Raw genomic sequence first — 14,478 nt, 5'->3', positions numbered from 1 at the left:
ATAAGCCACTCACCTGATCTCAGCAGGATCTCACTATGTTCTTAAGATGCTATAACTACTATCTAGTAAAGGTAAAGGGACCCCTGACCATTATGTCCAGTCGTGGCCGACTCTGGGGTTGCGGTGCTCATCTTGCTTTATTGGTCGAGGGAGCCGGCGTACAGCTTCCGGGTCATGTGGCCAGCATGATTAAGCCCCTTATGGAGAACCAGAGCAGCGCACAGAAACGCCGTTTACCTTCCCGCCGGAGCAGTACTTATTTATCTACTTGTACTTTGATGTGCTTTCGAACTGCTAGGTTGGCAGGAGCAGGGACCGAGCAACAGGAGCTCACCCCATCGTGGGGATTTGAACCGCCGACCTTCTGTTCAGCAAGCTCTAGGCTCTGTGGTTTAACCCACAGCGCCACCTGCATCCCTACCATGCTTCTATTTATGATTTATGATTGCTTTTGTCCACATTATTGTTTGTGTATTCATTTCCTCCTACCAACCTGTAAACAACAAAGAACTTTCCAAATACTGATACTAAACGTAAAATCTGAGTATGCTGGACCAATATGCAGGCCATTAGCGTACATGCAGCCGTGCCATCTCACATACGATGGAAGGGGATCAGCAGCAGCAAGGGGCTTAGGGGCACAGTGTACCATGCATGGGGTGGGAAGGCAAAGCTGAAGAAGAGAACCACAATGCCAACCTCAAATTGGCACACTATTACTAACATTGTGATTGTATTGCTTCTGTGATGCTGATTCCCACTGCTGTTCATAAACCCGTTACATTATCCACTACCCTTCTGAGTTCTTAACCTGACTTGAATATTTTTTCCAGTGTTTTCCCAAAATCATACTTCTAACTCTTCAGCAAAATCCACCACAGATGACATTGGGAACTGGATTTCTGCCTTCTACCCCACAGGTCATTGAGAAGCACAGCATAGCCAACCCAAGCAAGCGGAATACAAAAGAAGAATGCAGAGTAGGGATTAAAAAATAAATAAATTCATAGCACATCTCACTCTCAGTCTGGTCAGAGGTTATGTGGAGAACTGTTATAAACTGAACTGGAATTTCTCTTTAGGGAGAGATCCTAAAATGGGGGGGGGGGGTGTTGTTGTTTTTCTGTTCTGGTACACCAATGTAAGCATCAATATAACTGTTCAAAAGCAATAGGGAATAATCAGGCGATATTAAAGTAAATGTTTTTCAGAGGAACAGAACAATGGACCTAATACCTCAAATCTCTGATTGCTGACTTTCTTGCCCTTTTTGTTCCAGACAATCTTAGGTCTAGGGTCTCCCGTAGCTTGGCAGATGAATGATGCGACTCCCCCAGAGACTCCTATCTGGTCAACGGGTGTTCTTGTAAACTTTGGTGGTGCTAAAAAAGAAAAAGAAAAAACAGCAAAATAAATCTAAGCAAGAAATATCCAAAAGAGCGTGTCAAGCTGTCAAAAGAACTAAAACAGAAATCTGTTGTTTCTCTAAAAACAATATTAACCCTTAAAGCAAGGGAAATTAAAGCTGGCATGGAGCTGGATACATTAAAATATTCCTGCACAGAAGGCACTGACAGGTAGGAATTAACATGCTGTGTGCATGCAGATCACTGCATGTGATCATCTCATATACAGTGTACATTGGGGTGGGAACCAGGTGTCCTGCAGATGTTGTTGGACTACATCTCCCATTAGCCCTGACCATAAACCTTCCCTTTAGCCATGCCAAAAGGGAGACGGAATCTAACAATATTTATAGGACCATGGGTTCCCCTTCCTTAAGGCGTGCTCTGGTCCATGGGGTCACGAAGAGTCGGACATGACTAAACAACAACAACAATGTACATGAACTAGGATCCTGTGTCCAATTGTGCATGTATAGTTGGAAATTTACACAAATGTAAAATCAGCACACCGTATGATTTTTACAGACGTAAAGCATTCCTACACTTGAGTTTCTTCTATGCAGGAAACAAGGAAAAGAGCAAATATATAAGAAGAAGATGTATTTATTTCACCATTGTAACATTTTAAATTTTATAAGAATTCAAATGTCTTTTCTATACAAAATAGACTGTAGAGCTATTTTAATCACCAAAGCCTTCTCATATCCAAATTACAGCATGCTTTTGCATGTACAAAGACACCAGTAGAAGCTATTATGAAAACAATATGTGTTCATAAACAGAGTACAAAGCCTAAAGGTTATATCTTCCTCTTTAAAATAAGTATGCATTTACATATGTATTGTTGAAGCAAGGGACATGTTTTTCTGTCTAGGGCCACATTTCCTTAAGGGTATCTGTTAGGAGTTGCATTGCACTGCCATTCCCTACCCCCTGACACACCAGAGCCAAATTTAGGTTTGATGAGGCCCTAAGCTACTGAAGGTAATGGGGCCCTTTATATGTCCAGCTGTCCTTTGTCAACAACAAATTGTCGCTGTATTTTGTGTTGAATATCTGCTATATGGTAATTTATGGACTTAATAAGTATATAAAGCCATTTGCACATACCAAATTATGTATCTTATCAAAGTAATTGTTGAACTGAAATACAATTAAGAAGAAGTATATTAATATTAATATTTTTCCTTTAAAAAAATTTGGGGCCCCAAGAGAATGGGGCACTAAGCTATAGCTTGTTTAGCTTATACGTAAATCTGGCACTGGACACACCCATATCTCTCACCTCCACCTATAATTCTTGTCAGTGGTCTGACACAATCCACTCGCAGGGAGCTTTTGAAAACAGTTGGGGGCTCACATATGGCCCTACGGTCACAAGCTGCCCAACCAGGTAAGAACAGAACTGTTCAATGAATATAATTCTCAATAGTTTTGCCCATGACTGACCAAACATAGTGAAAAAAGAAAACTGGGAGGCAAGGTGGAAGTACTGATAAGAGTGTCTACAGATGAAGAACAGAACAAAGCACGTAAGAGGCAGTAGAATCCATATGATATCCAACCGAAGGCCTAGCCATTATGCATGCTTGCATCTAGCAGGTGTCTGATGGTCCTGAAAATTCATAATAAAGACCACTTGCCAAAACTGCCTTCCCTGATGGTTTCAGATGCATGTGTCTAAGATCTACAGCATCTGCAATGTAAATGATGGGCAATCCTTGGGCAGCTCAAAAGTAGTAGCTCTAGGATTCCCATGTATTTTGTTCTCTGTTACAGCCTTCTGTTTCATTACACCTAATATGCCAAGAAGGTTGATGTTCCAAATGGAAACTCTCACGAAGACCTGCCTTCACAAAGGATTAAAAGGTAAAATGCTTATTCATTGGTATGGCTCCAAAATGTGATTTAACACACCTCTCTCTCGCTCTCACCCCCACAAGCTACCATAGAGAGTACAAGAAACGGGGAGAGAGGGATAGACGCCCCACCGTCAATCAAACAAAAGCTGGTAGAGGGAGCGAGAATGAAATAGAAAACAGTACAATCCATTATCTTTGAGATATAGCAAGAAGGGGGATCATTCCCCCTTACTCTGAGCACTAAAAAGTATTTTGTTCCTGTGATTGAATATACAGTTTCATGGAAGGCTATGAGCAGGAAATCGTCCAAGATGTTTAATAATTTAATGAGATCTGTGAGTAAAAAATCCAGTGATTGGAACCTGAGTTAACTGAAGCTCTTGGTTAACCCTGAGGCCAAATATGCCCTCTGACAAAAAGACTGATGCACTGATATCTAACTAGGGCATGCAGATGTATGTGCTGACGAGTCCTTGAAGACAACTGCTGCAGTCTTTTCTGTTGCAGAACTGGTCAGCCTTTCAAAATCCCCCTTTTTTTCCAAGAGAGAGAGAGAGAGAGGCAGTGAAAGGTTCAGTGAACCCAGTACAGAGCCTTTGAAGTCTTCTGAGTTAGCTTCCTCAATGGTCCAAAGGATTCGTGGCTATCAAGAATCTACATGCTTTAGAAACATACACGTTCCTAAGACTTCCATTAACAAATTAATATTCGTTCTGCTTAAAGAAAACTGCAAAAAAGAATGAATAAAAACTACAGGATGATTGAGTTGCTGAAAACTGTTGGCCTTAATAGGTGTTACCCAACTAGTGTTCAGAATCACCCAATGTTTATTAGTTTGTTTCTAAATGTTGCTATTCAACTGTTGGTGAAAATAAATTACCAAGGACAACTGACAAAGCAGACAAAGTAAAACTTCCTTTATTTATATGCTTTTTAACGTTAACACCAATAAACCATTTGCATAATCTATTACTGATAGAAAATGCAACTAGTTTATACTGCCAGATTATCATTTTCTTTTGTCTATATGAGCTACCTTCCAAATTGGCTTGTCAGAATTCTTTGAAAGTTAAGGTATGCACATTCCTTCACAAACGGAATGGTCTAATAAAAGCTATCACATTACTATCAAGTCAATAGTCTCCAACTCATATATTAATGCATCACCCTCTTATTTATGTAGGTTGTTAATCATGTCGAATACAGATTATTGTGGTAGGAAATGGTGATAATTTCTGGACATTCAGCCACCAAGACTATTAATGGCACTCTATAGCACCATTCTGCTGATTAGCATGAGAGCAGCACCAACTGAAAAATTGGCACACATATTTAACCTTCTTTGAACACCGAAGTGCAAAGTCCAACAAAATCGCTCATTGGCATAGTTCATTAAGCAAAGTTTCATATCTGCGTGGGAAAATTCCAATACAATATATTCCGCTGAACAAAACGAGACAGAAGTTGCTTCCAGTAAATTAGTCACACAGCATATGCCCCTGAGTTGACCAGGTTGAACATCCAGCTGGGAGAGATAATGAACAAGTAAAGTTCAGTGAAAATGGCAAACACTGTCCTTGTTTGTCTGATTTAATACAGACTTGTGGATGTCATAATATGCACGTCTACTACCAAACACACAACAAAGGCATTTTTAAATCCATTCATTCATTTAACATATAACATTGGTCAATATGACATTTATTATTATAATAAAAAACCTGAAAGGTAGGTCATTGCTATTCCCATCATACAGAACTAAGGTTGGAGGCTGACAAACAATGACCTGTCTAGGTCACAGAGCAGAATCATCACTTGATTTAGTCTCTTCCCAGCTGACACTTCATACTAACTAATGGACTGCACCAGTTTTTGGACTAATAGATGGCAACCCACAGATAATTTTATTCATTAAAAAAATGAATCTTTATTTGCATCAGCCATTGGCCATAGCAATAAAACAACAATATAATATACAAAGAATATAAATAAAAAGTCAATCATATAAAATACATTTTAGGGTTTTGAATCAATAGTCAAATAATGGATCTTATTCTGATTGCCCCAGCTAAAAACCTTGCAACCTTTGCTGTCACCTGCTCATCTTGATCTGCCAAGAGAAAGGACACTGTGGCAGTGGTTGGGTGACCCGGAATGGACAATAAAAGAGGAGTGTTAATCTCATTCCTCAAGCCTTTATAAAGAGTGCAAGCCAGAAGGGCATGCACCACCAATTCGGTACTGCCGTCTCCACAGGGACATAAGAGTTTTCTGTGTGGAACCTGTTGGAATCATCCCTCAAGTACAGCCGAGAGCAATACGTTCAATCTACAGAAACACATTTAGTGAGTTGTGTATTATGGAAAGGGCAAGACTGAGTTGCTGTGTAATGCTTGGCACTGTAGGAGTTCATCACAAGTACTTAGAACCAGCCCAGGGGTAACTGAAAAGTGTGAGCGCTGTTAATGCATTACTCACATACATGACACTATTGTATTTGTAGTGTTAATTTATTTATTAGCTGTCTATACCGCCCTTCATCACAAGATCTCAGGGTGGTTCACGAGATAAAAATACAAGATAAAAGCACAAACAAATAGTTAAAACAAAAAGAACATGAATAAGGGCCTCAGTTGATGAACACAGAGTCCGGGTTGGTGCATATATGGGAAGAGTCTGTCCTTGAGGTATCAGGGACCATAACCCTTGGAGGAGGGTCATGCTTTTAGTCCTATCCTACAGTATCAGTTCTTGTTCCGCAGACAAATGCACTCTGAAGGAAGATGTGGAGGTAAATATATCCTGCACACAGAACCAAGAAGATTGTGGGCACACACTTGCTGAACTAGTGGTTCAGAGTAGGACATGATTGTATCAGTCCCGTTATGAAGAAGGGATAGGCATCAATAAAACTTAGATCATGAATAAGTGGTGTTTTTAAAGTCATTGATATGCCTATATATTGACAGACCTTATTATTTTTGTGCATTTTTATTGCGTTGTAAGTAAATAATAGCAATACCTATATTGTTAACAGCGACAATGACCGTTTGATTGTCACATGCATACAGTATTACATAAAATCATTATCAATTATCCTAGTTTTTATATTTTCTCCAAGACAAACTATTAAACATATGCAGCTCACTTGATGGATCTGGTTGCCCTTCGTTTCTTTTTAAAATAATTTTCATAGCAGACTCATTTACAGCATTCACTGCTAATTTACTCATTAATCATAATTTATCACATCAGTTATGCTGATCATCATTATAAGCAATTACTGCTCCTTAATTCTAACCTGTGCTTACAATGTACCTGCAAATTGGCTTGTGCAAGAAGTTAATTAGCTTTTATTTCTAAAAGGGCACGCAAGTGAGCTATGATTTCATGAAATCTTTTAAGCAAACTCCCAAACAAAGCTTCTGGTCTTTTCCTGAGGGTTATAAACTGTCAGTCATAGTATTTCAAAGCTAAGAAATTGTTACATACAATGGTATACTCCATGTGGGATGGCATTAGCGATAATTCTACCAACAAACCTTTACTTTGATCCTAAGATTTGCTATGCAAATAAACACATGCTTAGGATGTTAAAGGCCCTTAAGCATGTTCTTCAAAATATTTTCTTTACTGGGATATCCATTAGTAGTGTGCTACAAAAATAAGTGTACATAATTACTTTCCTTGTCCAGCACCTTGCAAAGTATATTTGGCTGGTCATCTCTGCTAGCCTTGGTGGGCCACAAATTACAAACCCTCCAAATGCCTCTATTTTCCAGGGACAGTCCTGAATTTACAGAAGCCATCTTGGCTACTGACTTGATCCCAGAATGTCCCTATTTTATGGACCAATATCAGAAGGGTAAGGAGTTATGTGACTCCCAAGCCAAGGAGATAAGTAACTATACAACCTTTAGAAGACATCTGAAGGCAGCCCTGTATAGGGAAGTTTTCAATGCTTAATGTTTTATTGTGTGTGTGTGTGTGTTTGTGTGTGTGTGTGTGTGTGTGTGTATAAAGCTGCCCATAGTGGCTGGGGCAACCCTGTCAGATGGGCAGAATATAAATAATAAAATTGTTGTTACTGTATTCCAGGGATATTCAACAGGTCGATCACAATCTACTGGTTGATCCCTATGATGTTTTGGTCTGGGCCCCTTCTGGCCCCAGCCCCTCGTCCCGCCCCACCCTCCATTGTTGGAGAATGGAAGATGGAGTTTACAAACCAAGGCTGTTTTCCCCCCAGCAATCCTTAGGTGAGTTGCTGTTTCTCTGACCCCAAAATAATGCAGAAACGTTGCACCACCCTTGTGCTGCCAAATACAGCAGTTCTTTCCAAGGATATCAGGACAAATGGAATGAGGAGGTGGAAGGGGAACCAAAACAGTTTTATTAACCAATAAACAGCAGGCACGCAAAGCATAAAATAAAACACAACCATCAGGGGCTACCCAATCTCCCCTTCAGCTGCCCGGAGCCCCAGGTAGAGCAGCAGGAGAAAGACCCCAACCGTCGGTCTCCCAGCATCAGGTCCTTTGATCTGGGTAGAAGCTCTCCAGGCCCCCTCCCACCTATGGCTTTTATAGCCTGCCTTGATGTAATCCAGTGCCCCTGGCATTACTCATGATTAGCCTAGGACCCTGAGATGGAATTAATACAGAGCGGCTGAGAGTCTCCCACTACCTGCAGCCGGGCATCCAGCCAGCACTTGCAACACAGAAGAACCCAAGAAACTCCCGACAGGTGTGTGAAACACAAGACTCAAACTGGGGATGTTAAAGGGAAAGGGACATGCCACCTAACTCCTCAAAATACAATTGTCTTCCGCATTTACACTACAGCCCCCCCCCCAAGCTAAGCAACTTATGCCTCCCAAACCCTCTAAAAATGTGTCTTTTGCTCTCCCTAAAAAAAGCTCTAAAAAATGAAATGGGGGTAGATCACTGGCAGTTTTTAATTCTGTGAGTAGATCACAGTCTCTTGGAAGTTGGCCACCGCTGCTCTATTCTATTCTATTCTATTCTATTCTATTCTATTCTATTCTATTCTATTCTTATTGCATTCTATTTTCGTTGGAGAAATATTGGAGAGTGTGAAATTATGCTGGCATATTCTACGCATCCCTATCCACATGAAGTAATTACCAGCTCTAAATTATCCATACAGATTGCCCAAGATGTTTAACTGTGTTCCTGTAAATACAGTCTTCAGTACATACAGGGCTTTTTTTTTAAAGGGATATCATAGTACCTATGCCATTCTATGAACACACAAGAGAATTACACTGTAGTTCATCATGTTAGCTGGTATAAATCAGCTTTACTCCACCAACTTCAAAGCAACTATATTCATTTACGCCTGACAAGGATTTCATCAAATCCAAATGTCTGGAAAAAATATAGCTATACAAATTTGCAAACTCAAATATGTAGGCATGGCTGAGGTCTCTTTGAAAAAAAAAAATCAACAACTCCTAAAGGGGATTTTCATAAAATAAGCCTTGAGTAGACTGTCACACTGTTCAACAGTCCTGTGTCAATGTCACTGTTTCCACAGAAACAAATTAAAGCTGCAAAGAAAATCTCCAATTCCTATTTGCCTTGTCTTGTGCAAACCAAGATATTCTCACACAAGACATTTATGTTACCAGCCAGCTAAAATCAGCCGCTTCCCTCAGTCTTAATAAAGTGAGCCAAACTTTGTAAAGCCCTTCTGTTCTAGTATTCAGAAATGTAGTGTGATACATGGGTGATAATGATAATGTAGAATATTTTGTTCCGGAAATTGCAATTTGGTGACAAACAGCCTGATAAGTAACCGAAAGCAGGATAGGTGTGTTACATTTCCCAACTGCATAAATCTTGTTCAAGCAACAAGACATGATGTGCAACACAGCATTCTGTAGAGATTACAAACACTTATTTCGCTGGAGATTGTGCATATTTTTAAAATGGGACACATGTTATCTCTGACCCAGGGACATGGGAAAAATTCCAAACTAAGCCAGGCAGCAGCAGGCATTCATTTGCCAACCAGCATTCCTGCACCCACATACTAATTTGCAGTTTATATAGCTTAATTGGGAAACAAAAGATCTCTCACATACAAAGACCTTTTGTGAAAACATGTAAAAGAGCCTCTAATTAATGCTTCTTCTAATTAATGTTGTTCAATAGTATTTTCATGATGATTATTTATTGAATTTGTTAGTCGCTTTATATTTTCCAGGGCAATATAATGTGTGTCTTTTCAAGAAATGGACAAATGTATATGAGTCATGGGGATGAAGAGTATGTATGAACTTAATAGTGCTTAATAGCGCTTGTTGCTGTTGATATTTTGTTAATGTTGTTAATGTTGATTTATAGATTATAAATGCTGTATTGATTCATTAATCATATGTCTTTTGCTGTAATTGTGCTGCTTAGCTCTTTTTTTTAGTTTTCCTAATAGTGTTTTAATAAGGGACACGGGTGGCGCTGTGGGTTAAACCACAGAGCCTAGGACTTGCCGATCAGAAGGTTGGCAGTTTGAATCCCCATGATAGGGTGAGCTCCTGTTGCTCGGTCCCTGCTCCTGCCAACCTAGCAGATCAAAAGCACGTCAAAGTGCAAGTAGATAAATAGGTACCGCTCCGGCGGGAAGGTAAACGGCGTTTCCGTGCGCTGCTCTGGTTCGCCAGAAGCGGCTTAGTCATGCTGGCCACATGACCCGGAAGCTGTACGCCAGCTCCCTCGGCCAATAAAGCAAGATGAGCGCCGCAACCACAGTCGGTCACAATTGGACCTAATGGTCAGGGGACCCTTTACCTTTTAAGAGTGTTTTACACATTGTAATTGAATTTTAATAATGATTTGTTAATTATTTTATATGATTTGTGCTGTATTTGTGGTGTTCTATTATGTTTGATGGTGCTGTTGATAAGGATTGTTTGCAAACGCTTTGAGATTCATTTAGGTGTAAAACGGTACAGAAATGCAATAAATAGAAGAAAACAAATCAGTGCAGAAAAGGCCCACTCTTGTGGTCCCACCCTTTCATGGATGGGGTGCTTGAAGAAGGGCCTCAGATGACAACTGCAGGGTCTGGGGCAGTTTGTATGGGTAGAAATAGCCCTTCATGTATTGCTGTCCTGAACCGAAACAATTGAACGTAAAGTCCGATTAAAATGGATCAAGAAAATCAGGTTCCCCCAATAGCTCCTGGTGTACGATGTATAGAAAATGCAACAGAGTATTATTATTTTTTACTGTTTTGTTTCCCATAGAAATTTGTATCACAACATTAAAATACAGTGGTACCTTGGTTCTCAAACGCCTTGGTACTCAAACAACTTGGAACCCAAACACTGCAAACCTGGAAGTAAGTGTTTTGCGGAACATTTTTCAGAAGCATTTGAGTGTTACGCTGAGGTCTGCCTGTTTTTGCTATTTATTTTGCGTTTTTGTTTTTTGCGGCTTTTTTGTTTTGTTTTTGTGACTGCGTGGAACCCAGTTCAGCTACTGATTGTGTGACTGCAGTACATTGTTTATTTTTTTTCATTTTCTGGATCAATGGTCTTGTTAGATAGTAAAATTTGTGTTAAATGTCTTAGGGGTTGTTTTTAGACATCTGGAACGGATTAATCCATTTTGCATTACTTTCTATGGGAAAGTGTGCCTTGGTTGTGGAACGCTTTGGTTTTGGAACCAACTTCCAGAACGGATTAAGTTTGAGAACCAAGGTACCACTGTAATTTATGTTGATTATATGATGACCTATTTGGATACACAGGCTATTGCAAAACAACAACAACAACTTAAGTTCTTCCATGGCTATTGCACTTTAAGTCAAGGGAGAGATACCTCAGGCCTGGGGGAGTGGCCTGGAGTCCTCTGGACTCTCCCCATGAAACATCCCTATTTCCCAGGCCGCATCTCTCACCAGCCTGCACTTGGCCTTCCTCCGTTCTGACAATGCATCTTGCTTGCCAGGATGGTGAGATGAAGCCTTTGACTTTTGTGTGACTGGAATATAGCCAACTATACAAAGGTACAAGTCACATTTGTGGCTCTGCCCACTCTCACATCTGGCCCCACCTGCTGCTGCAGTGCATCCAACAAAATGTTGCCTATGAGGCAATGATGCCCTTGAGCTAAAAGATATCTCTCCCGGCCCCCATTTTAAGTAGTTGAGATCAAAAATTTTGGTTTTTGATGGATATGTACAATGGCATAATCCAGGCATCCCCAAACTAGGCCCTCCAGATGTTTTGGGACTACAATTCCTAGCATAATCCCATTAGCGGCTGTATTAGTGTGAGGAGTTGCTGAATTATCTCTTAAACTGGTTCTGAAGCGTCTCACTTGGAATTTAAGTCCCTGAAAATGCGGGAAAGGTCTTGGATCCTTTCACCAGTTTGAGGCCCATGGTGACCTCTCTTTGTGGAAGGAGCATAACTCTGTGATGGAGCTTTGCAAACAGGGAGTATATCTAGCTAAAAGGATCTCAGAAAGCAGAGCTACCTTTATCTGAAACATGTGGTTACCACCTGGCCAGAAAAAAGTTGACTGGCCTGCTGTTATGCTTCTAATAGTTGAATTAGCAAGTCAAGCTTTTTACCTCCAAAAGACCAACATCATCACATGCTAACTGGCTGTGTAAAGGTACAAAGTTCAGATCTAAAGTTGGCAATAAATCCACGTTTATTTCTAATAATTGCTTTCAAACAGTGAGTTGCATATTGGCAAGGAAATGCTATTCAGCAGCAATATTGTACTAAAGGCAATGGACCCTTTTAACAATGGTCCATTCTTTGACCAGCTGTAGTGCTTCTTCTGTATCTCAGTCACAGAAGATAATAGGAATCATCTTGACAGGTCAATATGCAAATGTACAAAATCAGTATGTAAATCTCTACACGCATACACATATGACACACATGCAGAAGTAGAAATATGGTTATCTGTACATGTGTAGTGCTTATTTTTATGTTGCATATGATAAATAATTATATATAAAATCTGGATAGGGGCTTTATCTACCTGAATTAAAAAAGGAACTTGCCAGTTAATCCAGTGTTAAGCCTTCATCCAGTAGCAAATGAAAAGGATAAAGCCTCTTGAATCTAAAAGGTTAGTGACGTGCAGCTCTTCATCCCTCTGGAACATTACATAACCTTGTCATATTCACTAATTTAATGAAAGAAAATTCTGCTTCAAAGCTTTCTCTTTCCCTCTCTTTTCCTCTGCCACTCCTTTTTTCAAATTTTAATGTGTGCTGACTGCATATGAATTATTTGGTAACAGAGATCTGAAGCTGCTGTAAGATAGAAGCAACGGGTCTTAAAATACCAAACAAGATCTTTTTCTTTTTCAGTGGAATTTTCCCACTAAGAGGAAAGGGAGAGCACACAGGGTTAAGTTTCAATTAGTCTTTGAACATTTATGAACTATTTTGCCTATTAGTGATGCCTTTGCTGATGTGGTTTAAAAATAAAATAAAATACCTGTGTTTAACTAATCTTATTTCAAAACTAAAATCCAGGTAGCTGTTACAAAATTTCAGCTACCATGTAAAGGTGACTACTGTTAACTAAATCAATTTGTAGTTATCTAAATGCACCATGATGCTGATTTTTTCCATTCATGTGGGGTGGATTTCTGATAGGAAAATATGAAAGGGAAGCAATTTCTTCCCTGCTTTTCATGATTCAGAGAAAAGAGACCAGCAACTTCTGAGCATTTTTTATGAGCTAGGATGAGGCCTAGTGTTGTTGCTAGATAAGGAACCCAATATAAATCAAACAATTTATACAATTCTTTCTTGGGGGGCGGTTGTGTGGAGGGACCATCTTCACCATAAACACCACTAAAGTATTTATATTTCAGTTAAAAAACAACCACCTTTAAAACCATTTCAGGATTGCTGCTTATCTACCTGTTTTTTTTAGCAATCTGCATCATATTACTGGAAGTCCGTATCCTGCCAAATATCAAATTGGAGAGGGGAGAGGGGAAAGGAGGCCCTCAGTCACACCCATGGCTCAGATTGAGACAATAGACAATATGTCTCACACTCAGAACTGGATTACTCATATAGAAACAATTTTATTTGTTTTAGATGAAACACTTGCACTGCTCACTTCCACATACTGCACCAAAAGTGTGCAACAATCTATTAAACAGCAATGTAATTTAATTCAACTCAAATATAAAATGAATGACAAACGTAAAACCAAAAATGGTACTAGCCATCATTAATGTAAGATAACATGGTGCCACTAACCGAGAGCCTAAGAAAACAAAACAGTTTCCACCTGGCAACTACATGATAAAAGTGAAGACATTGAGCAAACATTCCTGAAAGACAAGGGCAACACCACAAAAAAGGCCCTCTCTAGCAACCACCCACCTAATATCTGACTTGAAGATACCTGAGATAAGGCATTAACAGGCTCACATGGCAGAAATGCTCTTGATTATTGATTCTTCATGAGCCAGAATAGGAGGGAGAGAAGAGACAAGATATATTGTTGTTACATACCTTTTTAAAAATCCAGCTGAAATTGTTCAATGACTACCTTTGCACATATCATTCAGAAAAGTCTTAATATTAAAGTATCAGAATTATGTATCATGTGTTTCATATCCTGATGCAGTTAAATTATTTTTTTTTTAATTTTTTTTATAAATAATTTTTATTCACTTTCCAATAAACATTTTTTCCAGATTTAACAGTTAAATTAATAGGAGGTGATGACTTAGTATTTTGCTAGGTTTACTTTTACAGTAGAGACCATGTCAAGGCAGTCAACTCCACAACCGCTGCCTTATCGTTGTTATTCTGCTGCTTATGACAACTCTTGTTATGAATCAAGATGCTTAGTGGAGTAACAGAATTTCTCCAATGATTTTGAGGAGATTAAATTTCATAGCTAGCATTCAAATTGAAGTTTAGTGACAGAAAGATTGACATGCCCTAGTTGGCTAAGACTTAGTAAAATCCACAGTTGAGCTGGCAAACCAAATGGTTGATGCCCCAATTTGCCCTCAGATGTGCAGTAGTTTATCCGCACTACATATGAAGTTATCTTCTGAAGTGGTAGATATTTATATCCCCATGAACATTATGGCATATAACTATGAAAACTAATCCTTTAAATCGCATAATGTTTCTATTCGATGTAAGCAGTCGGGAGGGTGTTAGCGTGATTTATGTTAAACACG

At 39.4% G+C, this 14,478-nt stretch overlaps 1 protein-coding gene across 12 annotated transcripts in view; it reads right to left on the bottom strand.

The window, feature by feature from the left end:
- PTPRD (protein tyrosine phosphatase receptor type D) overlaps positions 1–14,478 on the bottom strand; it is a 1,386,996-nt gene that overhangs the window by 243,451 nt on the left and 1,129,067 nt on the right. For all 12 annotated transcript variants that reach the window (XM_083419250.1, XM_083419244.1, XM_083419248.1 and 9 more), the window contains one exon: positions 1,237–1,382. In XM_083419250.1, coding sequence (XP_083275376.1) covers positions 1,237–1,382 — 146 coding nt within the window. The remainder of the gene's footprint in view (positions 1–1,236; positions 1,383–14,478) is intronic.

This window comes from Podarcis tiliguerta, assembly GCF_965153285.1.
Source record: "Podarcis tiliguerta genome assembly, chromosome: 17".
NCBI lineage: Eukaryota > Metazoa > Chordata > Lepidosauria > Squamata > Lacertidae > Podarcis > Podarcis tiliguerta.
The sequence above is the reverse complement of the archived record's forward strand: the minus strand, read 5'-3'. Positions and strand labels throughout refer to the sequence as shown.